Consider the following 26,478-nt stretch of genomic DNA (forward strand, 5'->3'; position numbering starts at 1 on the left):
GCCACTTCTCTGCCCTACAACTCAAGAGTCTGAAGTCATCTAAAAAATTCCTGGAAAACGTTGATATGAATCAGATGATCAATAAAGTGGTTTCAGACTGACTGTGTCCCTGCATAAGCCTCTTATTAATTACATGGCAGTGATGCTAATTGTCACTGAGACATAATGTCTATGGAAATACAGAGGAAATGGTCACAATGACTGTGCCACTTCTCAGACCTAATCACCACTGTTGAGCAGACAGCATCATGACAGATAAAATGACTAATCTAAGTATTGAGAGAATGCTATTTGGTGGGAAAGGGGATAGAAAGGTTGTACCAGCATCTAGAAGGATTAAGGTAAAACTTTTAACAAGCCATGTAGGTGGTGGCTGTCATGCAGACAGACCAGCTTATATTTGGACCATGAGACTTGGGCCCCATTTGAGAAAATAACATGCACAGGACAGCAAAGCCTCAGCAAAACCAGACACACCTCTCAAAGGGTAAGTGATTTCAGATTTGCTCCCAGCAAGTTGTAGGATGTGGACTTAGTTTAACTGTCCACAGTTAAAGAGGCCCGAGCTAACCCAAAGGCAGTGATTAACTTGCCTTTAATTAATCAGTCATCTGCTTAATAAAAAAGCAGATACCATCACCTCAGTTGGGTTATTATCATGGCCAGGTTTCTTATCAAAAAATCTGTACAGAAGTCAAGAACTGAATTTTGAACTAGAATTGGTCTATGTCTACCACAAAGTGTAACTATCTCCTGTTAGATGTTTTGACTGAGATGTTGAATGAAGTATCCTTAAATTCAAGACACCAAAGTCTTTCTCCTCTCTGAAGAGCTGGGATGATCTCCAACATCACCAACCTGAACTGAGCTTATGTATGAACATATATAAGCCCTGTAAGTCCAAAATGGGTTATCATCCTTTTTCCACATCTGCCCCTGTGAAAAAAATTTACATCTTAATGCTGATTGGTCCTAAGGCAGCAGCAACTACCAATGATAATGGTGCTGGGTAATGAAGCAAAAATTGAGTCTTGTAGGCTAAGACAGAGTATCTTTGCTTGATCTGCAAGACATGCAGGTGCAGAAGGCTGTGGCCTCTCTAAGGGAGTCTCACAAATCTGCGGCTGGCCTTATTCATAGGTTGGGAGACTTGGCATGGGGTGACCCCAGCAACAAATCTTGCAAAAGGTGATGGCCTGCTTTAACTTGTGCCACACTTTCAATCAGGTTGAGAAATGTCCTAAATTCTTCAGTAAGCCCCAAGGAGGCACTACAAGCATTCAAAGAGCCCGCAAGGACACATTGATAAACATTCCAGGGGATGGAGGAATACCCCAAATACGAGGAGAAAGCGGTTGTTCCAATGATGCCAACACTACAAGTAAAGTCAGTCTACAACATCACTGTGCAAACCTGTGACCATGTGGCAACTTTTGCTTGTTAAATGGAAAAATGGCTGCTTTTGCTAATATGGAAGGAAAGGACAGGGTAGTATAGGACATTTTTTCACCATTTTTTCACCAGAGGTTAAAAAAAAAGGGGGCGGGGGTTATCTTTTTACCTGCAGTGATGGTCCTCAATCCACCCCAAATAATTTGTTGCAAAACCCATACCTTTTCTTCATGAGTCTGGGGACCCTAAAAGTACTTGAGTTGGGGAGCATGTTGGAAGATGCTTGGGAGCATTACAACCCAGGTAAACTTGTGGGGGATTCCTGCGGTACAATCTGCTTTTCCACCTGTCACAGCTGGGGGAGGAGGGTCTAATTGCCTGCTGGGACAACAACTTCTAAACATCATGAAGATCCACAGCCGAGAAAACAAACTGGATGGCAACAGAATGCTTGACATCAACAGATAGACCAGAGAGGGGACAAGGTTCATATAACTATCTGTCTCATCTCAAGGCCATCAGTAGAAGCAATGACATCCAAGGGACCACAGAGGTGGTCTTAGAACCAATGACAGATCAGGCAATCATATTCAACAGATGACTTCTTGCACTGATTGTGGTAACAGCAGTCCCAAAGGTAAGTAAACAAAGAAAAGGGGCAAACAGACGAGAACAAGTGAAAGGACTGTATTCGCTTTATAAAATAAGTAAAGTCTTGTTTTGCTGAAGAAATCTGAAGCCACCACAAATGCTCTGCTGCATACAGGGTGATTGAGTTTGCCTAAAGACATAGGATCATGTATGAGAGGGGGAAGAGCCTGAGCAGATGCTATTACTGCTTTTAAAAAAATTAATATATAAAAAGCCTCAAGCCACAAGTGTCACGGCATAAAATTACCTAAATGCTAAACAGATGTGTGAATTGTCACTGCAAGACAAGAGCATTTTACTGGTAAACTGGTAAAATATGCCCAGAGCAAAGTTACTCCAGTGGAATGCATCTGAAATAACGCTATCCAGAAATCCTGGCCCTGAAATTGTTAGTTTCCGACTGCAAGAACTTGGCTCACTGGAAAGCAAGATTTAAAACCAGAATTTCTGGAGATGTTATTCCATGATACATATGATAACGTTGATCTAAGAAAAAATAGTAGCAGATTCAGTATTTAGTTTGCCTGATGCTTTTTTTTTCTTTTCTCTTTTTTGTTTTTGAAACAGGCTTTCCACATTTGGCAATATAATGCCCTTCTTTTCCAGAAGTGTTTTTGTTCTGTGAAATTCCATTTCGATTTTGCTGAAACTCGACTTGTTAAAATAGCAATTTCTTCTTTTCTCATGTTCAGCCCTTAAGGAAATTTAGGTTGCTTCATAAAGTAATAATTTGACACTAAAATATTATAAGACTGTGCTAGTATTTACTATGATTAACCCTCGAAAGACCAGGGAAAAGACAGCTCTGACTGTTCTACCTGAAGAGAGCTCTCTATCCCAAACACACAGTCTAAGTATCTTGCTGTCTCCTCTGGGGACACCACATGGGGCAAGAGTTCTCCCAAGTCTACAGGAGAGCGAGAAGACCAGGCTCTCCCCTTCTGCTGACTGAAACCTAAATCTAGCAGCTGAACCAGGATGACTATCTGCTCCTGAAAGAGAGCCTTCTTCTGCAATCAGCTAGTTCTCCCACTTAAGCATAAAACTCTGCATCAAATTCTGCTGCTAATGCATAACGAGGAGGTTGACATTTTGCACATTTCTTTATTTTCTTTGAAAAATCAGCCCAGACAAAAAAAAAAAACAAATCCACATTACTGAGATTGCATGACTGAGCAAAAGAAAACTAGGACATTCCCAATTTAGAGCTCTTTCAGTCTGTTTCCGGCATGTGTGTGTTATTATACAGTCATTAAATATGTAATCAAAACTTTTATCTCCCTGGCTTTTGACTTATTTAGGGTACAGAATAAACACCTAAAGGAATAAAATTAGGGCTGCATAAACAATAGTAAATCTAGTATTTCTTAAGTGTCTGAACTAAAAGTTTTAATGCAGTTTTTCACAATGCAACAATAGTTGTAATATTATTTCCTTTTTCCTAAAGCATCCTAATATTATTTTTTCTCCCTTTTTTATGCTGCTGCTACACAGGTGAAAGTATCCCTCCTAGACCATCAAACCTAATTCTTTAAAACTACAGGCAATGTTACACTGGTATTATGCAATCCTTGCATAAACACATGAATCCTTATCTTAAAACTACTTTGAATCTTAGCTCTCACTACCTCTACTAGAAAGTTATTTCAGAAGCTCACTTTTCTGATGGCTACACAAAGCCACTTCCAATTTTCAACCTACAGTTATTCACAGCTAGCTTACAAATTCTTGCTCTTGGTACAACTTTGTTGTTTATTATCTTAAAATAGCTTATTTCTTCTTCAGTGTTTACCCCCTGATATGAATAGCAAATTTATCCCCTTCTTGGGCATTATTCTTCTAGTCTGAGCAGGCCAACCTCTCTTTGTTTCCCACTATAAGATAAAAGCTCTATTACTTTAATCATTCTCTTGGTCCTTCTCTGCATTCATTCTGCTTGGAAATTCAGATTAGCACACAGCATCCTGGATGACAAATTATGTGTGTCTTCTATGATAGTGTTAGTATTCTCTTATCTCTATTGAAAATTCCCAACTGATACAGATTAGGACTGCACTGACATTTTTCAAAGCCATATCAAATTGCCTCATCATTTCATGAGCAAAGAGTATTCTCAGATCTTTTCCCTCCTCTGTTTTCCAACTCATGAACTTCCAGTTTAGAGAAAAGGCTCTTACCTCTTTTCTGGTAAAATCATTATTTCTGAGAGTCTAATCCTCAAGGTCTTCCTGCTTTACTATTCTGAGAGTCATCTGATTTAATAATGCCTTCTGACTTTGTGGCCACAGTAAATGTAATCAGCACGTTCCGACTTTATGCATCAAGGACACTACTAAAGATATAAAATAAGCCTGGCCCAAAAGACTGTGAACCTGAGAAACTTGTAGCCCAACAGTAAAGCCTGACATTGCCTCCTCATTAATCAGGTCTTTGGCCAACTCACAATTCACGTACTAATTTCTGTCCTCTCTAGTTTAATTGCACATTGTACTGACCCAGAATGTACTACTACTAAAAACAGTACAAATTATATTTACAAATTTCTCACCCTGCATAACTGTAAGAACAGTATATTTGAAATGAAAAACTGCCCAATGTATCTGGGAGGACAAGAGTATACACACATTCCTCCCCTCCCTGCACCCACACAGCATGTCTCAGCTGACTGATGCAAAGATAGGGATAGACACCAGGGAAGGAACTATATAAAGTCTGGCTCTTCATTTACTCACCGTAATGTAAATCAGAAATGAATACTTGTAAGTGAGGAAAATTACGCTTGTATAAAAACAGTGCAGAGGAAACAAGAAATAGGTTCATAACAAGCCTTTTAAATAATTCCACCAATTCCTGTATTTCAACTATTGAAATAACCAGATTAGCAAAGTATCTTACTTGTCCTGTCATATGATTCATGACACGTATGTGCAATTTCAGCTCCAAGTTGCAAATAATGTCCAGCTTTATCATCTCTGGAACCATCTGCTCCAAGGGCAAACATTCCCCCTGCAAAACAGGTCAAATGGCCCATCTTTCTTTCAAGGTGCCCATTCTTCCATTCCCCAATGAAAGTCAGTCCTCCATTGGACTTTCTGATGAGATGCTTTTCTATGGCCTACAAGAAGATTGAGAGAACTTTCAAATACTGTTTGAAACATAAATCTTACATGTTAACTCTTCTTCAAATAATAAATTACTGTTTTCAAAACAAAAAGAAGTTTTTTCTTCTCCCAGATTCACCTCTGAGCAGCACAGGAACAAACAGCTACATGAAAATAATTTCAATGCACTCCAAAAAATACCCTAACTGCTAAACTATGCTAATGAGATCTTTTATAGGAAAGTCACAACATAGGTAACATTGCAATTTTAGCTAAGAATTCAGCTACAAAGCACATATTGTATGGCTTAAACAGCTGTTTGTCTACATGTTAACTCTGATAAGTATGTATTTACTCTACTGTACTATCTCTGCATACTCAGAAAATATACCCATGTTGGATACTTCTGGTCAGCAACATATGTTAAGGCAGCACCTGTATGCTCAGTCAGCCTTTAGCAGAATGAGACAGAAATGCTCCAGCCTCCTAGCTTCTTCCCCCAGCAGCTTTTTGATTATACACTGTCAAGGAGGGCTAAGGGTCAGAGCAACTGTACACAAAAAGCACAATTATTTTATAGGTGAAGTAACTGCTACTTTTTCTTTGCGCATTTGTACCAATATATACTGTTGCTTGTGATGTATAACCAGTATTCTTCTGGTAGTGGGAAGGAGAGCAGCTGACCTATCTTTCCAAAGTTTGCAAACCACATGAAGAAAGCACATTTACTTTAGCCTCTTCCAGAGAGGGTCACAACCTCCTCCAATCTATTGTAGTACTATCTTTAGCATTAGATAGTTTCTCCTACTGTGTAACTAGAATTTTTCCTGTTACAGTCTGAGTCCACTATGATTATCATATTTACCGCAAGGACATTATTCCCATCTTCTTTCTAGAAATCTTTTTTGTACTTCAGCACATAACTATTTGAGGAGTTCACACCTTCCTTAAAGTGCAGGACCTATTACTGGTCAGAGTACTCCAATGCTGATTAGAATTCAGTATTAAAGTGGGATAAATGGCATTTACTACTCTCCTTCCCATCCACAAGATCTATTACAAAAGTGAATTACTGCTCCTCTCCATTATTTTCCAGGTGCCCATGACAAATTGCACCCCAGAATAGAAGGTGCACAGCTCTTTTTGCACTAAACATAGATAAACTGAGAACACCCAGTCAGGGAATCTTGCATAACCACAGCAGTTATCTGGGATGGGGCAGTCACTTCTGTGCATACAGTTGTATCTTTGTTATCTACACAGTTGGCTACAATATAGACTCAAATAATACGTAAATTAGTCAGTTTGCAACTTATAATTCACATTTAAAAGTGGACAGTGAAATAGTTTTTCCTTCTAAATAAAAAATTGGGGCTGTCTCTTGTCTTCATGACAATGAAATGGACAAATGAAAGGCTTAGAGCTTTTTTGTGACAGTAGTAGGTTTTCCAGGTTAACGTTTTTTCTTTTTTTTAAGCTGGTCCTGCGGTAATATAAGGCTGTTAAGGTAGCTTTATTGAACCCAGCCACATTTGATAACAGGAAAGTCCTCTAAGCCAGGTACTGAAATGACATCTGACATCCTTCCCTAGTTTTCTTGAACAGTCTATACTGACTTAATTTTTTTTGAGCAAACACAATTCTTTAAAGTATAGTCAGAAAAGGCAAAATTCTTAGGATCAGGAGCCTCATCTAGGGAAGATGATAATATAAATCGTAATTTAAAATAGTCCCCTGTGTAACTTGCTTCCTGAATAGGTCCCTGACACTAGATACTGCAGCGCTTGCAGCAACTTTTCTGAATGGTTGTAACAAGGGGAATCAACACCTCAGCTGTGTAGCCAGGGAAGAGCTTGCAGTCCCTGTAAGGCCAAGGTGAATGTACTGGCTAGAAGCCAGTGCAGTGGATTACAGGGAGAAGCCTGTACTGATATCAGTAGGGCCCTTCACCCCAGACTGCGTCATCATTTAGATGGTAAAGTTTCTCTGTTGTCCTCTGTTGAGTCTGTGCATGCTGAGGGTAATGACAGGGAAGTGCTGGTCTGCATTCCCGTTGGGTTTGCTTTCTCACTAATACCGCTGTTTCGGAAAATGCTGAAGTTTGTGTTTATTGCAGGAACCACTGAGAAGAGCACAGAGATAACTGATAGACCAGAAACTAAGAAGTCTCTAACAGCTGCCAAAGTGGTTGTGTAACAATCACACAAATTGGTATTGAGGTCTGTTATGATATCGTGACTTTTGCTGCTGGCAAGTCCGATGTAGTTAACAGTACAAGCCTCATTCATCATGAAAGTACTGGTATAGAAAAGATTGGTACTGCTGAAAATTATGCCACTGAAGATGATACCGAAATCTGAAGCATCAGCTCTCTTGATTCAATTATCCTAGACTATGACAGATTTGACATAATGATGATGAGGTTTTTATCATATGGTAGATACGAGCTAAGGAACACTTTTTAGAGCAAAGTGTCTTTTTATTATGAGGAGCAAGAGGACTTAAAAAGGTTTGGATTATTTATTTACTGGAGGAAGACATTTTTTGTCCGAAATTTGTGTGGAACTCCCTTCCCTTTTGAATTACAGCCTATCTTTCTGCAGTTTCATAACTGTTGAGTATCAAATAGTTGCAGGAACAATTTTAGGGGAACAAAATTGCTGTGGTTGGCACTAGTAAAGCCAGCAAAAACCAAATTTATGCACCTCTCCATGAGCTATTCCTTCACTCTGTAGTTTCAGGGTTTGACTGGAGAATACCATCTAGCTGCAGTGCCCCTTTTCTGAACAGAGAATGTATCTTCTGAACTTGAACATCACTGCCTTGTACATGGGGTAGTTTTTGAAATCTGGAAATTAAGTTCCGTCAGCTAGTTAATAATTAAGTAACATCTTAAAAAAGTAGCAAAGGAAGCATCCTCAAAAAGAAAACAAATGTAACCCTCCTGAAATACTGTATTATTCAATAACCTACTGCTTGCCAACTGTATAAAAAGGATAGTTAATATTTACAGTAATTAACAGAGAATCACTGGGCACTGCTGGGAGCACTGCTCGTGGCAGATAAGAAAAATGCAAGGAGGCTGAAGCAGATCTGAAATTTGTATCCTGGGCTGGATGCATGGTGCCACCAAGCACTCTAATAGGTACTATAAAGCAATGGCATCCAGCTTGACCATGAATATATGTACACTGAAGTGGGCACATATACTTAAACTCTGGAAGAAAACACTCATTTCACATCACTGAAATTAACTAATGGAACAAAAACTTCGATAGTCTGTGAAATGCCAGAAACAAGTCTGAGACATGCAAACAGCATGTTCTTCTTTATCTGACCTTCATACTTTCCATGATTCTATGACTCCAAAAAATAGCATTTTCTGAGCTCTTGCAGCAGTACTTGCTGTGTTGTGATAGTCAAACACACTACTGAATCCTTCTTTAGCTATCTAAAGCTCTGCAATAACAAAGAGTGGAGATAAATTTGTGAATCTGACAGGTTAGACTGCTCAGAAATCAAGGCAGCAACCAAGAACTTGAGAGGAATAAGTCATGGAAGTCACTTAACCACAAGAATAAAGGAAGCTTTCCTACTTCCAGCTGATGCGAGGAGAAGAAAAGACACAAAAACAGGTTGGCTAGACAGCACTACAAGAGTTTAGCATGACAACATTGGAAGCAAAGCAAGAGGCCCATCCTCAGTATTAATAACTACAAAAAATTCTCAACAAGTTTTATATTTGGCTCTTAGCTGCAGCTGTAAGTCTACATACTGGGACATGGAAGAGAAATGTACTTCACAGCAGATGACTACACTAATGTTACAGGAGCATTTAGAGGTTGTGGATGCAGAACGTGTTTCCATTCTTGTTAACAAAGTACATAGTGGCCTGGCTAAGACTTATATGACATGGGTTGGAAATCAGGACATCTGAAAAACAGATGCTGTCCTCTTTCCTCCTCTTAAAATCTCCAAGGGATGGGATATCATAACCTACTGCAAGACTTGAGAGTGTGGTGGTGGTGGTGGTGGTATCTTCCACTCTTCCCCCTGTAAAAGCTACAGGAATGACGTGTGTCTGAACAGATAGCTTTTTTAGATTGGTGTGTGCTGAGAACATTTCCAGCTCTGTGCTACGAGTGGGAAGAAAGTGTATTTTACACCCTTCCCCTTCTGCTTGCATAAACGACACAAAGAGCTTTTGCTCAAAATTCTCAAAAACAAAGAATAAGAAATGTCAGCTATATAGGGAGACCTAAGTTATGAACAACAGTAAAAGAATGGTAAAGCAATGGGCTTTTAAAAAATATTTTGGGGTTTTAATTGAAAATTTAGAATGCAATTACATATACATATCTTACTTATTGTTTTTACACATATCTTCCAATATTAAGTAGGATTTGGGATAAACACAAACCCTGGTGCAGAAAGATGTTCCAGAACTTGTAAATCAGTATGGCTCATGTAGGCTGAAATGTCCATGGGAGAGTTTAGCTGGGAGAAAGCCGAAGAAGAGGCCATCTGATGCTTGCACTCCAGGTCTTATCACATTGAGAATGGGAGCAGCTCAGCACCCTTCTTCCTCGTATCCACACAGTGTTTACATCTGGTCCCATTTTAATTTTACTGTGGTTCCATTCAGAGACAGATATTTGCCCACCCAAAACAGTTTGCAAGACTAGGCTTACAGGGAAGAGAATGAAAGGGAAAGTTTATATTCTCTAACTTTCAAGTGCTCACAATTTAAGAATTAGAATAAAATATTTTAACAGTAATTACAAAGGATGTTAAACAACAACTGCTATACAAACATTTTTAAACCCATAGGACCCAATAAATTGCATCCAAGAATCCAACTAACTCTCTGAACTACTGATGTTGACTTCTAGCAAACCCTGGAAAACTAAGGAAGTTCAAAATGACTGTGAAACAGCTGATGCTGTAACAGTATTTTAAAAGGGTAATGGAACAGTCAAAATTAAATGAGTGGTTTCAAAAATAAATGTTTGATTGACAAGAGTACTCTGGTATTATTATAATTCTATTAGGAATTTCCTTGTTATTGTACTCTAACAAAATATTAGTTCTAAACAAAATCAAGCTAGTGCATATGAAGTGGATTAAAAGCTGGCTCACTGAAAGAGTTGAAAATAAAATAAAAAATGTGAAAAATCCTCATTCCATGAAGATTCTGCAAAGATATTTTTATTCTGTGCTATGCAGCATTTCTATCAATGATCTGCAAGAAAAAAAATGCTAATAAAATTTGCAGATGACACAGAAATTGATGGAGATATAGATAGTGATAAAAGAAAAGTCAGTCTTGTAAAATCATTCAGAACAAGTGATAAAATGGGGTTTACATGAACAATTGTCTTTTAATAGAGATAAGTAGAAGGTCATACATTGAGGAATCAGGAATATAAGTCACAGTAGTGGGAAAGTGGTAAATCAAAAAGACTATAAACCAACTTCAGAGTATAACCAGCTGAAAAATAGATGATGGTGTGATGCCAAGGTTTAGAGTGCAAACACAACTCTTGACTGGATAACTAGGAGAATACTGAGAAGAAATCAGATGACACATTATAGCATTAACAAAACCATTAGAGAAACAAAGTATCCAATTCTTGTCTCCACATTGAAGACACTGGAAAGAATTCAAGAAGAGCTTAAAAATATAATTCTAAGTCTGAAAGAACTGTTTTATATTGTGACACAAAAGAAAAACATGTATTTCTCTTTTGGAAAAGAATGTTAACAGCACATCAGACCTCTGTTAGTAACTATCTACATGATGCAGTTACCTCTTAAAAGAAGAAGTTCTTTAATGTGGAAAAGAAAAAAAATTCAAGTAGCTGGAAGCCAAAGGTAACCAAGTTCAGGTCAGAAATAAGACCTATTACAGTTTCAAAGCACTATGGTCTAGAAAGTTCATTTTATATATATAGTGAATGTATATTTTGAGAACTCCAAGAACAGGCATTTTGCTTTAGGAGACTGATACAAACTGCACTAAAATTAAGCTTCAAAAGCTTGTGTTGAGAGAAATATGGTATGCATACAGCACAGAACAAGGTAGGCATCAAGTATGTATCTGTGCTTGGACAGAATTATACAAACCATGCTCTACTGCTGTTGGCACTACAGCTAACTAGACTAAAACTAGCTTGATTATTCTCCTCATATCTCAAAATCTTAACTGTAGCACAGACATATGGGTACAAGAGAGCCTGATGACAAAGGATGCCTGTGAGGGGGGAAACTAAGAAAGCAACAGTCAGGCAGCATAAAGCTCAGAACTACCAGGGAAAGGCACCTGCCCAAATGTGGTATAAAACATCTGAATGTGTTAGAAAGTAATTTAAAGAATAAAACACTTCAGAATTTCCACTCCTAGAATGATTCTAAACACTGGCTAAAAATGACTTGGTTGTTCTGCACATCTTTGGGCTTCTACATTACACCATTTTGGACAAGTTGATATTTTTAGCACAATAATCTGCATCACAATAATACTTTTTAAACTACTCAGAGTGAAACTAGTAATATTCATCACTTGATTTCTTAAAACTTACATAATCAAAACAAGTGGGTTGGTTTTTTTTTTCAATTATCAAAGATGGTTTTTAAATTCCACTACATTGGAAAACTCAATGAATTATAATCACCTCAATTGCGTCGTCATACATTTTCCTTGCCTCTGTGTCCATCTTGTCTGACATAAGCCAGGCTTTCAATAAATATTCATAAAAACTGTCTCCCAGCCCGCCCACAGATGTATGATCTGCAGGAGAGAAAGAGGGAAAAAAATATTGAAGTTGTTACATAATAGCACCTTGAATTTATTCAAAATAAAACCTGACATTTTTAAGGTTTACCATTGTAAAATTACCAATCTTTTAAGCCTGTTTAGTAGGACAAAGCTGTACTGTGTGCCCTTCAAACCTACTTCATATGCTTGGAACCTGTCCTCACAGCAGGCAGGACAATTTTCCTATTGTACATTTTCATTATTTGTCATTCCAACTAAAGGTAAGCACTCCCTCAGTATACTCTTCTTTCAAAAAGTAGTATAGTCTCTGAAACTTACTGGTCTCTGAGACTTAATAAGTGACTCCAACCACGAAAGCGCATAAACTTTTCTTTCCCAGCATTACAGCCCCCCGAATGCTGGCACCAGAACAATCAGAGTCTGCTGAATCTAGGCAAAGAAAATGTTTAAGATCAACTCTGTGCAATGTCCAGAACTTCACTGCCCCAAGCATGGCTGTTTGTAGTCATGAAACTTCCTTTTTTTTTCTGGTGGAAAAAGGTATGATACTTCCTTTTTCAGGGTTCCTCAAAAAAGTGGTATTATCCATAGGCTTTCTGGGATGAAGGTGTAAAAGGGAGTGTAGCTCTCCTTTTGTTCTTTCTTCCTCCAAGCCTTGTCCTCCCCAAGCAGTCTCTATATACTTGAATAGAAAGTTAGAACTGGTAGATGGTACTACCGTAACACTCTTCTAGCTGTCCCTTGTCTCCTCTGCTACTCACCAAAGGATTTCCAAACACAGAGAGCAGGAGCAGGTGGAAAGCCTTTAGCTTTCTTACTTGTTTCCAGGTTGCAAATTTGGAGGAAATAACCTCATATCCTTTTCTCACACCCCAGAATTTCTTAGACAGCCTTGTCAAATCCAGCTATTCAGTGATTTAAGTCCATGTAAGAGCTTTCATATGCCTTCTAGTTCTGAGCTTTAAGAGAGCACTCAGGTCTTGAGTCATTTTCTTGCACAACTGCAAGAGCTAGAAATTACTCTTTCAATGAACAATTACATTCTCACATAAACACAAGAACTAAGAGTCCATGGTTTTCAGAAAAAAAAACCAAAAAGCAAAAAACAAATCATTGCAAGACTTTTAAGTTACAACTCATGTCAACACTACTTAAGGTCTTCACAACAGATACAGTTTAAACCTTTTTCTGTTAAGCTGCTGCCTCCTCCCTAATTGAGTTCTGTCACTTTAGATGGAGACTGCTGTCAGCGCTACTCCTCTGCCAGAATCCTTTCACAGGTACATCCAGTTCCCAACCAGGATGGGGTTGCTGAACAATTCCAAGCAGCATGCTTGCAGCAGCTCCAGCTGGCTTCAGGGCATGAAAAGCAGGATGATGAGTGGAAAAGGTTCACTTCTTAAAATAAGAAGGTCATGTTCCAGGTGAGTTTCCAAAGTCAATTATCAGAGAGACTATTTTACTTTTGCTTCTTCAGACAGTCATTCAAGAACTGCATTTCTCACCTGTCAGCAGCTCTTCGCCTCCTCCACATTCCTTCCTGTTTTAGATGGAAGTACAGGAAAAAAAGGAACTCAGTAGCAGTGGGATACACAGGACTCAAAGCCATTCTCTCGATAGCCTTTTCTGCACCTTCATGTGTTTAGAGAGCAGAGCAGTTCAAGCCTTTCAGAGTACATATTCTCCTCCCACTCAGCAAGCGAGAAGCAAACATGGTAGGGCTTGAGGGCTTCTGAGGGCCTTGCAGCTCTCAGCAGTAGCGTTTTGTTTATTCCTATTTCACAGGCCTTCTTCCAGCTCTTGAACCACTGGGAGTTTTCATGGCTCTTCATTCATTAAACACTGGACTCCACCACTCTTCAGTTGCTACCCTCTACAGACAGAGCAGAGGGTAGACACATCAGGGCAAACTGATTCTGTTCCTTCTCTTCAGTAGCAGAAAAGGGAGAGATGAAACATTTTTGGTGGTCACATATGATGGGAGAAGACAGACATCATGGTCTGAGAGATCGTTCACACAGGAAGCAAGCAGTATTTCAAGGGACCTTAGCGTATTCATGCTCTGATCCAGATGCATCTATCTTTATTTCCCTGACTACTTTCCCATGTCTACAAGAAATATCAGAAAGAAATTGGGCCATAATGGGGTGACAGCAGCAGCTGAACTGAGGTTTAAGCATGACAAGTTTTTCAACCTCTGCAGCTGCATGAACTGCATCTCTGGCAGTATCTTCTTCAGGTGTTCTACTAAGGTCAGGAGGTGTTGCTAAAGCAGGATTTGTTGCATTCTGTGTAAGGACTATAACTAGAAATAACTGAAATTTAAACACTTTTTATGACAACTTGCAGGACTTTGATAACTTGCTTTCACCTAGAGTGGAAATACCAAACAAATGTTTTTTTAAGATTCCTTAGCAAACACATAACTGAGAGGTCTGGTGCAAACTGTAGCTTTGGGTCCTCACACATCGTCCTCTCCTATAAACACAGATCCCCGCTCAAACTGGTCCCAATAAGGTTCACAGCACTTATCACTCTCTCCCACTATTTGAGCCACAGCTCTGATGGATTCAGAGATTTAATTCAGCTCAACTCAAAATGTTTTGCTTATATTTTTTTCAGATAAAATATTTCAAACCCTTGCCCTAACCTTGCACAGCAATCCGGAAAACTAAAAAGAACATCTCATGACTTGGATTACTGAGTTTACATGTGGGTCTTGTACTGGGTACTCTTCAGTAGATAGCTCTGAGGCAATGAAGCATTATATTTAAAAAGTTCATAAGTATTCTGCCAATTTAAAAATGGATTTAATTTTTCACATACTTGGTTTGCAAGTATTATTTAACCAGCCCTATGTCAGTAAAAAGGTTCTACTGTGAAAAAGTATTGCACAGTGAATTCCTGAAGTAAAATTCTTTCCAGATAAAGACAAATATAGCAAAGAGAACAGAAGGATGAGAGCATATCAAATATAGTAGAAGCCACATAGTCTATCCAATGACAGGCATACAGTTTTAGAACACTCATTCTTTCCAGTAGAAGACAAATTAAGATATTTTTTCATTCCCCATTTTTTTTATTTAGACCCATATGACTTTTTTCAAATGTAAAAGGATTCCAGTCAGCTTGAGAAGCCATATTTTAAATTAAAAAGCACATTACCTGCAATTAAAAAGAACATTTTCAACTATTGAAATTAAAATCATTTACAAAAACACTATATTTTTTCCAGTTTGTTACACACTTGAAAGCACACTGTGTGCAAACCTGTACGGTCAGTCTGTTCATAGGCTTGTTCCTTACTGAAAAGAGCCAAATAAAATCTTAATAGGACAAAGATGTTTATAGTTTATATCAATATTTTTGCTCAGATACTTCAAAAGATTAACATCCTGTTAAATATTGGCATTTTTCTTCTTAACAAACAGCACATCACCAGAAAAAAATCATTTAATTTTATAGCGATTTTTGAATGAACTTTTCATTTATTTTTGGAAGCAGCCATGTACTTAGTCAAATTATATTTATGTCATAGCTAATAATCCAACAACCATATTCACCTCTTTTCCACAGACTGCAGGAGGGAGACCTTCTTTTAAATTCTAACGTCATTGTTATCTAAGACTTCTAAAGCTAGTTTTCACTCCAAATGATTTTTTCCTATCAGCAATCAATTAGTTCAGGGCTGAAACGCTGCCTCCTCTGAAGAGGACCATGACAGCTATGTAACAGCAAACCATAGTAACACATAGCAGGTCAGAATAGAAATCAAGCGTGTGGTACCTCACTGAAATGACAGTGAATCTCAGCCTGAGATAGGAGAGAGAGTCTGTGGCTCCTGGTGATTTGTTCTTTGTAAGTGGAATTGTTTCTTTACAAATCTGGACAGACAAATAAACTTGTTTTTTCTCAGCTAGCTCTTCAGGGCCCAGACAGTAGGGTTCCCAGTCCTCAGTTACAGCTGAGGCATGGTGGCTCTTTTCTATTTCGGGACTAATTTGGGGGATGGCAGCCTTAGTCTGAAGTAGATAACACAGATCTTAGGTATTCTCATAGTTCATTCTCTTTACTCATACCTAGATGTACCTAATGGCTCCAAATACTTCCTTCCCAACAAGCCAGTTTCTAAGTGAGTAGCAGCAGTTCCCAAGAACACAGTTATGACAGCAGCTTGCACTTTAAAAACATGTGTCACCTCCTTTTATTTATAGGGAAACTTCGGTTCAGTAAGCAATAAAATATTTTGCACAACAACTTAAAGCCCCCTAAAGATAGCATTAATAACAAAGCGTGTTCTAATGAAAGCCTACTTGCTCTCTAGAGCAAACTTAATGTGCGGAAATTATTTTTAAACAGATGGCCTTAAGTAGTTAACAGCAGCTTAATGAGGCAAATTAAAAACAGTTCAGGATTTGTTAAACCTCTCTGCTTTGTTCCTTAGTTGTACAATTGTCATTTCTTGGCAATGAGCAGGAATAAAGAAAGAAGCCAAGCATTGTTTTAAAAACAACACATTGCATCAGAGCTGATACTGCAGTCACAGGCATCAGATCTGACATGGAGCCACTGCCCCTTCCTGACCCTGTATCACGTGCTCCTATACTTTCTTTGCATCCAACCAGTTTGTATATACAGACATGAAACATCCATTTGCACCGTGATCTTAAAGCACTCCTTTTTTCAACAGCAACAACCTTTTCAACTGCTCTGTAGAAGACTAGGAGGGAAAGGAAGCAACTATTGCTTCAAACAGAAAAACAATCTCACCTGTGTGCTAGTTTAGAGGGAGAAGTTTTTTCATGGATAAAGAAAAAAACATTTCACAGAATCACAGAATCGCTGAGGTTGGAAGGAACCTCTGGAGATCATCTAGTCCAACCCCCCTGCTCAAGCAGGGTCACCTAGAGCACATTGCACAGGATTGCGTCCAGGCGTGTTTTGAATATCTCCAGAGAAGGAGACTCTACAACCTCTCCGGGCAACCTGTTCCAGTGCTCTGTCACCCTCACATTTCATTTTGCATATGCAGTTGCTTCATTGTGCAAAAGTGTATAGCATAGTATATAGTGTATTTATAGTATATAAAATTTCTTTCTTCCCCTGCAGCTCCAGCAGAGCTTCACACAACTCCTAGTTTGAGGCTGTGGTTACAGCGTAAAATTTGTATTTGTGCTCACACAAGACCTAAGCTTTACCTAACTCCTGCTCTACGCATAAACACAGGTAAGTAGTGCAAAGCTGTCAAATCATTTCCTCCCATGTTCTGTAGTTGATAAGGTTCACTTATACCTTCTAAACTTAAGGATATGATTTGATGCTTGGCTTTTTAAGCCCCAATAATAACCTACAGCAACCTGCTTCAAATTAGTCCAAAATCAATGTAAACTCTATATCAAAGTTTATATCACTGCTATTTTATGAGAGATCACTACTGAGTTTGAGAAGCCAACAAAAAGCTAAATGCTGCTATATAAAATAAAGTATATTGTATTTCTCTGTGAAAAAGACTAGTAAGGTATTTTTCCTCTTCAGCATACATTTTGGTGGTGTTCTCCTTCATACACTAATTCTGCATGCTACTATGCTCAGATATGAAACAGCTTACTTGAAACCTGAGCACTGAGCAGAACCTCGTTCAAAAATACGACTAACTGAAGACTTCCTGTACTAGTGACAGTGGTGTTTTTAGAGTCAGTGTCCTTAAAGGAGTAATCATCCCCTTCCCCAATATCTACTACCATTTTGCTAAAATTTCCTTGAAGGGCAACTACACAGAAGTGAGGAAAGCTAGTTTAAAAGAATCTAAAAGGATCAGCTAAGAGAATTATGTCTTTGTGGGTATCAAAGACAGAGGCAATTTAAAGATGATCTAGTAGATACTCGAAATATTCACAAAGTATACACATAGTTTGTAAGTGTACTATCTATCAAATAAAGATTAGGAAAAGAGTAAAAAGATGCAAGAAACAGATAAAGAAAATAAGGGAGATTATTAGAAAGAAGAAAGCATCTTTCAAAAAACCCTGATGTGTCCAAATTAGGATAAATAGGATGATAAACTCCAGGAGGTTAGATATAAAGCACAATAAGGCAGCCCAAGCAAGTCTGAGGAACAATTTGTGAGCAGCATAAAAACCTGGACAACCTTTGAAAATAGGATGTCTCATGTTAGAAAACTGGAAAGGCCAGCAGATAAAGCACAAGAGGAGCATACAGAGAAATGAAACCATAGAAGAAAAGCAAAATGATTTTTTTCTGTGTCCCTGCTTGCCGCTGAGACTGGGGACATTCTCATGCCAGAATCTTTCCTTACGTGAGACAAAGTATACGTCTCAAACTGAGGCGCAAAACATGAGGTTGTAGAACAGTGAAAATAAAAACCATAAAAAGTCAGGGTCAGACAGCATCCACCCCTTCCCTTCCCCCACTCCTTCCCTAAAAAAAGGAATTGCTGAACTGTGATGTGTAATCTCTTGCTTAAAACAGCCTCAGGTGTTTCAAGAAAGCTGGAAATACAGACCAGAAACCTGATGTCTGTACAGAGAAAATCAGTAAAAAAATATAGTATGGACAGTATCCAGTGGATACATGGATAAATACAACATATAGATGAAGTCAGGAGGACTTTTCTAAAGGGAAGTCACATCTCGGAAATCTACTGAAGTTCTCCAAGGAACTCAAACTTGTGGTGAACAGAGATCCAGACAACATAGCCTACTTGAACTTCCAAGAGGTAACTGACACGTTTTTTTCACTGAGAGTCATGAAGAAACTAAATTGTGGCAGAAAAGGAGGGAAGATCTTTGCATAGATTTCAAAAACTTGTTAAAAGAACCAGTGAGTCAGTTTTCACAGGGGAATTTGGCCACGGTGAAGTCCCACAGAGATGTGTGCTGCACATTGTTCAACGTATTCATAAACAACCAGGAAAAAAGGTGAACAGTGAAAGCCAAAGCCCACTGGGATGTAGGGGGCACAAGAAGGGCTTTTATGGGTGTATCCACAGCAAAATGAAAACTAGAGAAAATTTGAGCCCACTGCTCAGTGGGGCAGGAGACCCGGTCACAGGAGACATGGAAAACACTGAGGCACTCAATGCTTTTGTCACGTCGGTCTTTACTGCTGAGACTTGCCTTCAGTAATCCTGCGCCCCTGAGACCAACGGGAGTCTGGAGCGATGAAGACTTACCCTCAGTAGAGAAGGATCAAGTTACAGAACATTTAAACAAACTGGACACACACAAGTCCATGGGACCTGACAGGACGCACCCACAAAGTGCTGAGGGAGCTGGCCAATGTCATTGCAAGTCCACTCTCGCGTACCTTTGAAAGGTCATGTTGATCAGAGGAGGGCTCCTGAGGACTCAAAGAGAGCAAATGTCACTCCAGTCTTCAAAAAGGGCAAGAAAGAGGATCCTGGGAACTACAGATCTGTCAGCCTCCCCTCAATCCCTGGGAAGGTGATGGAGCAACTAATCCTGGATACTATTTTGAGACACACGAAGCACAGGAAGGTGATTGGGAGTAGTTAGCATGAATTTACAAAGGAAAAATCATGCCTAGCTGGTTGGTCATAGCCTTCTATGATGAAATGACTCAGTGGATGAGGGAAGAGCAGTGAATGTTGCACTTCAGCAAGGTTTTTGACACTAACTCCCATAACATCTTCATAGACAAACCAATGAAGTACGGGCTAGATAAATGGACAGTGAGGTGGACCAAAAAACAGCTGAACTGCCAGGCTCAAAGAGTTATGATCAGCAGCAAAAAGTCCAGCTGAAGGTCAGTCACTAGTGGTATCCCCCAGGGGTCGTTACTGTGGCGAATACTGTTTAAAATCTTCGTTAATGACCTGGATGATGGGGCAGATGGGTACCCTCAGCAAGTTTGCTGATATAAGATGATACAAAACTGGGAGGATGGTTGATACACCAGACAGGTGTGCTGATATTCAGAGGCACCTTGGCAAGCTGGAGAAATGGGCAGACAGGAATGTCATGACCTTCAACAAAGGGAAATGCTAAGTCCTGTGACTGGGAAGGAATAACCGCATGCACCAGTACAGGCTGGTGGCTCACTGGCTGGAAAACAGCTTTTCAAAGAAGGATGGGGGGGTCCTGGTGGACAACAAGTTGGACATGAGTCAACAACAGACGCTTGTGGCAAAGAAGGCCAGGAGCATCCTGGGCTGCATTAAGTAGAACGTCACCAACAGGTCGAAGGAGGGGATCCTTCCCCTCTACTCAGCACTGGTGAGACCACGTTCGCAGTACTGTGTCTGGTTCTGGGCTCCCCAGTAAAAGATAATCATGGACATACTGGACAAGTCCAGCAAAAGGCCACTAAGATGATAAAGGATTAGAAGTTTCTGACATAAAAGGAGAGACTGAGAGAGTTCGGATTGTTTAGCCTTAAGAAGAGAAAGATCAAGGGGAATCTTATCAATATGCATAAATAACTAATAGGTAGGAATAAAGACGACGGAGCTAGACTCCTCTCTGTTGCACCCAGCAAAGGACAACTGGCAACAAGTACAAACTGAAGTACAAGAAATTCCACTTAAATGTAAGAAAAAACTCTTCTACTGTGAAGTTGGTCAAACACTGGAACAGGGTGCCCAGAGAGGTTGTGAAGTCTCCATCCTTGGAGATACTCAAAACCCAACCGTACAAGGCCCTGAGCAGCCTGCTCTAGTTGACCCTGCTTTGGCCAGGGGGTTGGACTAGACGATCTCCAGAAGTGCCTTCCTTATGATAAAATCTTGTCTTTTCCCTTCCCTTATAAGATGCGATAAAATTCCCTTACAATAAAGTCCCTTCCTTTATGGTAAAATTTGTTGATGGTACAAAGTTATTCAGGGCAGGAAGCCAGTTCTGAAAATCTCTAGAAGGACCTTTTGATAATGAGTGACTGGGCCATAAAATCATAAAAGAAATTCAATGTTGATGCACACAGGAAAAAGAAATCCAATTTTACATATACAATGCTGAACTTTTTTCTTAAACCTACATATTTTAACCCCAACATCTCATTCTTGAGAGGTTATAACTCAGAAAATATCACCTCAGTGTTACACTATGGTCAAAAAAGCAAACAGAATATTTGGAATAATTTAGAAAGAGAGAAACCACAGAAGAAAAATACTAGCCAATGAATAAATCCAGTGTCCATCCTCATCTTCAATTGTAGCTGCAATTCTAGTCTACCATCTCAAAAAAAAAAAACAAAAAAAACCCCTTAAACTGCAGCAAACCTTGAAAGGGTACAGAGATTAGCAGGAAGATGATCAGATTTATATAACAAAATTGCCTGAAAAACAATTAAATCGACTAGGATTCTTTGGCCTGGAAAAGTGGCAACAGAGTTGAGAGAGCTTATTATATCTCATATGAGATATGATAGGATGTATAAAATAATGAGTGCTCATGGAAAAGCAAGTGAGAAAGACTTTTCGCAGTCTCTCACGGAAAAAATAAACAAACAAAAAAGACCTAGCAGAATTAAAAAAACACAAAAGAAAGCATTTCTCCATTCTATGCATAGAAAAGGTATGGAACTCCTTACCACAGGACATTATGACTGGAAAAAAAATTTTTACTTGGTCCAAGTGATTAGAGGAGTTCATGGAAAAAAGTCCATCCAGGACTGTTACATATAAAAAACCTCCTCTAGCTCAGTAAGTCTCCAAGTGCCAGACTGCTCAAGGGAAGAGGGAGAAACTGTGCAAGTATAGTAATGCTTGCCCCTTTCTTCCCTTCTAGTGGCATTCCCTGTTGAAAGGATACTGGGCTAGATGGACTAATTTCAGTCTGTCTTGGTACAGCTGTTCCAATATTAATGAAACTTTTGTAAAGATACTTTTATATTGCCAAAAACAAAAACCATACCATGGCTAGTAAACTGTATGCAGACTTGAGAATCACGAAAAAACTCAAGTGTAAAGCATGAAATACGTCCACACAAAATGTGAATGTTCTAAATACATGTGGAAAAAAGGAAATTTAAATGAAAACTATTCTGTAACAAAAACTTTACACTCACTTGTTCCAAATCTTTTGAAAAGGTAGGAAATGTACAGAAATGTACAAATTATTTGTAGCATACAGCTACATTACGGCACGGTAATCACAACACAGGTAATGGTAGGGATAGCCTAAATGGGGAGAGAAAAAAACAGGTCAGTGTTCCTGGGGATATGGGGATGGGGTAAGTAGCATTAAGTCAGTTTCGGAGGACTATATCAAAATCAGATCTTGTTATTCTTTTCTGTGAGCTAATTATGCAAGCTGGTAAACAATCCTGGTGGTTTCTCATTCATATGAGATCTGTCTGCAGTGCCAGATGTGCAATGAGTAATAAGAAAAGCTAGTATTTTGGAAGAGTTTCAGACTGCCATCCAAGCAAAGTACACTAAGTCAGAGTTTACATGCAATGAAAGTAATTAAATGATTATTAAAATACATACTTTAAAAACACACTTTAAAAAAATTGCAAAATTCAGTATTCACTGCAATCACTCATACCTCTAACTTCCTGAATATGTGGGGCATACTCTGAATTCCTCCCTGAGGAAACTAACCCCACAGAAGAAAGCACTGGGACTACCAAAGAGCATCACATAGCAGAAATGGAAGACAGCAGATCATCTACACAATGAGTTTGCAATTACAGAGTAAGCTGAGGGTGCTGGTCTCCAAAACCCTAGCAATTAGATGGACTAACTGGTATGCTACATCTTTCTTCTTTGTTTTCATCTTTGTTTATGATATCCTGTGCTGTTTCTGAATGCATACAAGAATATAAAAGGAAAAGGGTAACCAAGCAAATATAAATAGTCCCTCAGAAATACACATATGCAGATATAACTGAGATTGCTAATCTCTCCTTGTGCCTAGAGGTTCCTCTGGACTTCCAGAGCTATGAATTTCCCAAAGATTATCAATAAACCAGCATATCACAAGAGAGATGCTTTTTTATTCCAGCTTAACTGTCGCAGAGATCCTGTACCACTTCCAGAGAGGACCATTATAATCTATGGCTGCACATCTACTCAGTTTTTAGTCACAGGGAACCTAAACACTCTTTGTAAGAGGCTGCACTGACTTCCAAATGCAATTCAAGGCTTATTTATTTGCTCAACCTCAAAGAACTTGTGTCCATCTTGGAGGAGGAGTTACTTTTTCAGGACCTGTAGTTTTTTTCAGGACCTCTAGTTTGTCTCTGAATGATAAACCTAGGTCAGAAAAAAAACAAACTAATCTGCATACCAGCAAGTAGGCAAAATATTGATCAAAACTTAAAGAATTAGATAGAAAAAATAAAACTTGTCTGAAAGCATTCTATAAACAGCCATATGAAGTTTTCAACAAAAGAACTACAGCAATCAAAAATGTTAGAAATTATTTGGATTGTGGTGTCTCATTTAAAAAAGAAACATAAAACATCAAACAATTATACTATAGCAGATGATATATTTATTCCAATACACTATTTTACTATATCTCAGCCCCAAATGCTTCCCTGTTAGAGAAAAATTTCCTGCTATTGATTACAGTTGTAATATCAGTTCACATACAATCAAACTTCAGATGTTTTAAAATGGGTATCCAAACTTATGGGACATTTTTAAATTTAACTTGTGCCCCAGGCTCATTATGTAGAATACAGGTAATGATATCTCCTAATTTCATAGAAGTGCTAAAATAAATACATTAGAGTTATGAGCACTCAAATATTCTGCAAATGAGCATCATGGAAACCCTGATTAAAAAAACAATATTTGCTATGTAAGGTAACTCACATTCAGTAATGTGCAGCTTACACTTTATCTACTGCACATTGAATGACAAAGATAAAACAAAATACTGGGTAGAAATACATTTAGTGTGCACAGTCTATCTTGCTGAAAAGCAATGACATAAAATAACTTAAGATCATATCATAGTACATATGCACACGTGGTTAGAGCTGAGAATCAACTATAATGATAGTATTTTTCTTTCACAAGTTTGCAACTATAACACTGGTTTAGGATTTTTACATACAGGCAGGTTGCATACATTAAGTTAAGGACCAGTCAAGCAAAAAGTTAGAAATTTGGGAATAACACTTAAAAGAATACACATCTTAGAACCATAAATGTTAATTATGGCTCTAAAGCAAAGGAAGACTAACTTCAATCTTAAAACCAAGATAAAAAAAACCCTACTGATTCACTTCAACCAACAGAAGAGTAGTGCAGAAATACATTGTAACAAAAGAAGGAAGTAGTAAAAAGGGAGGCTGATCTTCCTTAAGCACCATAAACACTCTTCCTTTAACAAAGTGCTATTATAATACTAGATCAGAAGAGCTCAAGAAAAGAAAAGCTAAGGGACTGGGAGGAAGTAGTTAACTGATTAAGCTAATATTAACTTATATTAAGAAATCCACACCCCTTCACCATTAGTTTTTTTGGGTACCAGCTGGCCTTACACAATGCACAATCTGTAGAAGCCATGTAGGAGCTGTGCAGGAAACTTGTGAAGAATTGCTTTTCTGTTTGCCTTCAGAGTGGCTCTAATTAAATTGCAGTTCAATCTTTACTTCACATAGTTGGGTGTAGTGGCCCTCAGCTGCTCTAAATAGGTGCAAGCTCCCTTGCTAATCCTTTAATCCAGAAAGCTGAAGCCCTGGAAATCGCAGCTGCTGCAATTCACAGTGGAAATTCAACCTAAGGATGCCATAAACCATAGCAGATAGTTTAAAAGTGCAAACGCTTGTAAATTAACTGAAGCAGAGGCAGCCCTGATAAAAGGAGTTGCAGGTACAATTTTTAGTCAGGTATGAATTATTTATCACTAAGGAACATGTTACCAACAAAAGAATTTTTCTGAAAACATGAAGGTTGTCACATAAAAAAAAATAAATTAAAAGAGCAAAAGCCAAGCATTCAGAAGTTAGGAAACAGCTGAATGGACATCCCTTCCAGTTCAAATGCCTGGTGCCACGATAGATTCAAGCAACAAGGAAAGCCCAGGTCAGCTCCTCCCAACCTGTGGGTTGTGCATGCTCAGCACACACATCTCAGGGGATCTTAGCAGCTGAACTCCAGCAGTTCCCTGAGGAGAAAGTAGACCTAATATTTTTCAAAGGCTTGAACAAATATGTATGTTTTTCTCCTCAGGTAGTCCTGAAACAAATAATTCCTGCAGTATTTCATATCCAAAGCACGGTAGTTCTTTAGATTCTTAACTGTACCCTTCAAAAACTTTAATCTGAGCAGATTCATATACTATCCCTAATCTCATTTAGAAACAGTTGAGGGATTTCTGTCACAGCTTTTAAAAAAAAATAAAAAAATCACAGCTTAAGGCAGACACGGAGTATTTCAGCTGGAAGAGTTGAAGTTTGGCAGTTATAACAAATTGAAAACAATCACATAACGGAATGTGTTAAGCAATCTTAACTGTAAGTGCTACTGGTTTCTTGTACAATAAAACTAAGAAAAATGACCTCCTGGAAATGTAGTGATGTGAAACAAATTGTCAAGCTAAAGAGAAAAATCCTCAAGCTCGCAAAATTCAAGTATCACACACTAGAGCATATGCATATGACAACAGAAAAAAATTTGAAAGAGATCGTCAAGTAAAACTAGGCAAGCTATTGAATATATGTAGGTAATTCAAGTTGTGAGAACCAAAATGCATCTTCAGATTGGATATAGTTTATGATTCTGTAATGTCAAAGGATTACCCTAATTTAGTACCTTACAACAAACTCTTCTTTCACATTCAGGAATTCACAGCTGGAGCAAATACTTTCTTTCATATTCATACTTCCTTGAAACTTCAAAATATTCGTGCTATTATTTATACAGGCAATCTATACAGTTTTATACAAGCAATGCCTTACCACTAACACAGCCAATTTTAAAACAAAAAGAGAGTAACTTTTTCACATCAGTATTACATGAGCTACTTTTTTTTTTTTTTAAGTGCATAAGACAACAAAACAAGGTGTAATGAACTAAAAGTACAAGGGGATTCTATGTGTAAAAATGAAAATGCTCAGTTTGGATTTTCTTGTATACACCACAGAGGTACACCACTTTCAAGAAAGATTACCTTTAACTAGGGTTTCTCCAGACCTCCCAATTCTCAAGGGTTAAGTACAAGACTTGCTCAGCAGTGGAGCATGAACTGAGACGGAGCTATAGAGCACTCTACATTTGCACTGCATTCACCATAGTCTCTCTCTCACTTTTTGACCACATAGGCCAAACAGTTATACAGCATATCTGCAATCAAAGATCCAGCTATGTCTTCATTTGGATGTCTAAGATGGGAAGGGGGATTTTACCTCACTGCCACAGGACAATGCAGCTCCTAATGGAATGCCATGATGAGAAGAACCATCAGGAAGATGCATCCTCCTTCCACAGAATGAAACCACAGACTCTCCCCCTTCATGCCACCAAACGGGAAACATACCTCACAAGACCTCCAGAAGATGCATCTCCACACATAACTCAGAAGGTTAAGTCTCGCATGGTGAAGACAGAATGATAAGAAA

General features: G+C 38.6%; 1 protein-coding gene across 6 annotated transcripts in view; it reads right to left on the reverse strand.

Moving 5' to 3' along the window:
• MAN1A2 (mannosidase alpha class 1A member 2) overlaps positions 1-26,478 on the reverse strand; it is a 159,543-nt gene that overhangs the window by 19,840 nt on the left and 113,225 nt on the right. For 3 of the 6 annotated variants that reach the window (XM_067302575.1, XM_067302560.1, XM_067302567.1), the window contains 2 exons: positions 11,819-11,934; positions 4,939-5,158 (listed from right to left, as the gene is read on the reverse strand). In XM_067302575.1, coding sequence (XP_067158676.1) covers positions 4,939-5,158; positions 11,819-11,934 — 336 coding nt within the window. Of the gene's footprint in view, positions 1-4,938; positions 5,159-9,466; positions 9,831-11,818; positions 11,935-26,478 lie in introns of those variants that run through there. The other 3 variants (XM_067302594.1, XM_067302585.1, XM_067302600.1) reach the window with 3 other exon arrangements.

This window comes from Apteryx mantelli, chromosome 1 (assembly GCF_036417845.1).
Source record: "Apteryx mantelli isolate bAptMan1 chromosome 1, bAptMan1.hap1, whole genome shotgun sequence".
Classification (NCBI taxonomy): domain Eukaryota; kingdom Metazoa; phylum Chordata; class Aves; order Apterygiformes; family Apterygidae; genus Apteryx; species Apteryx mantelli.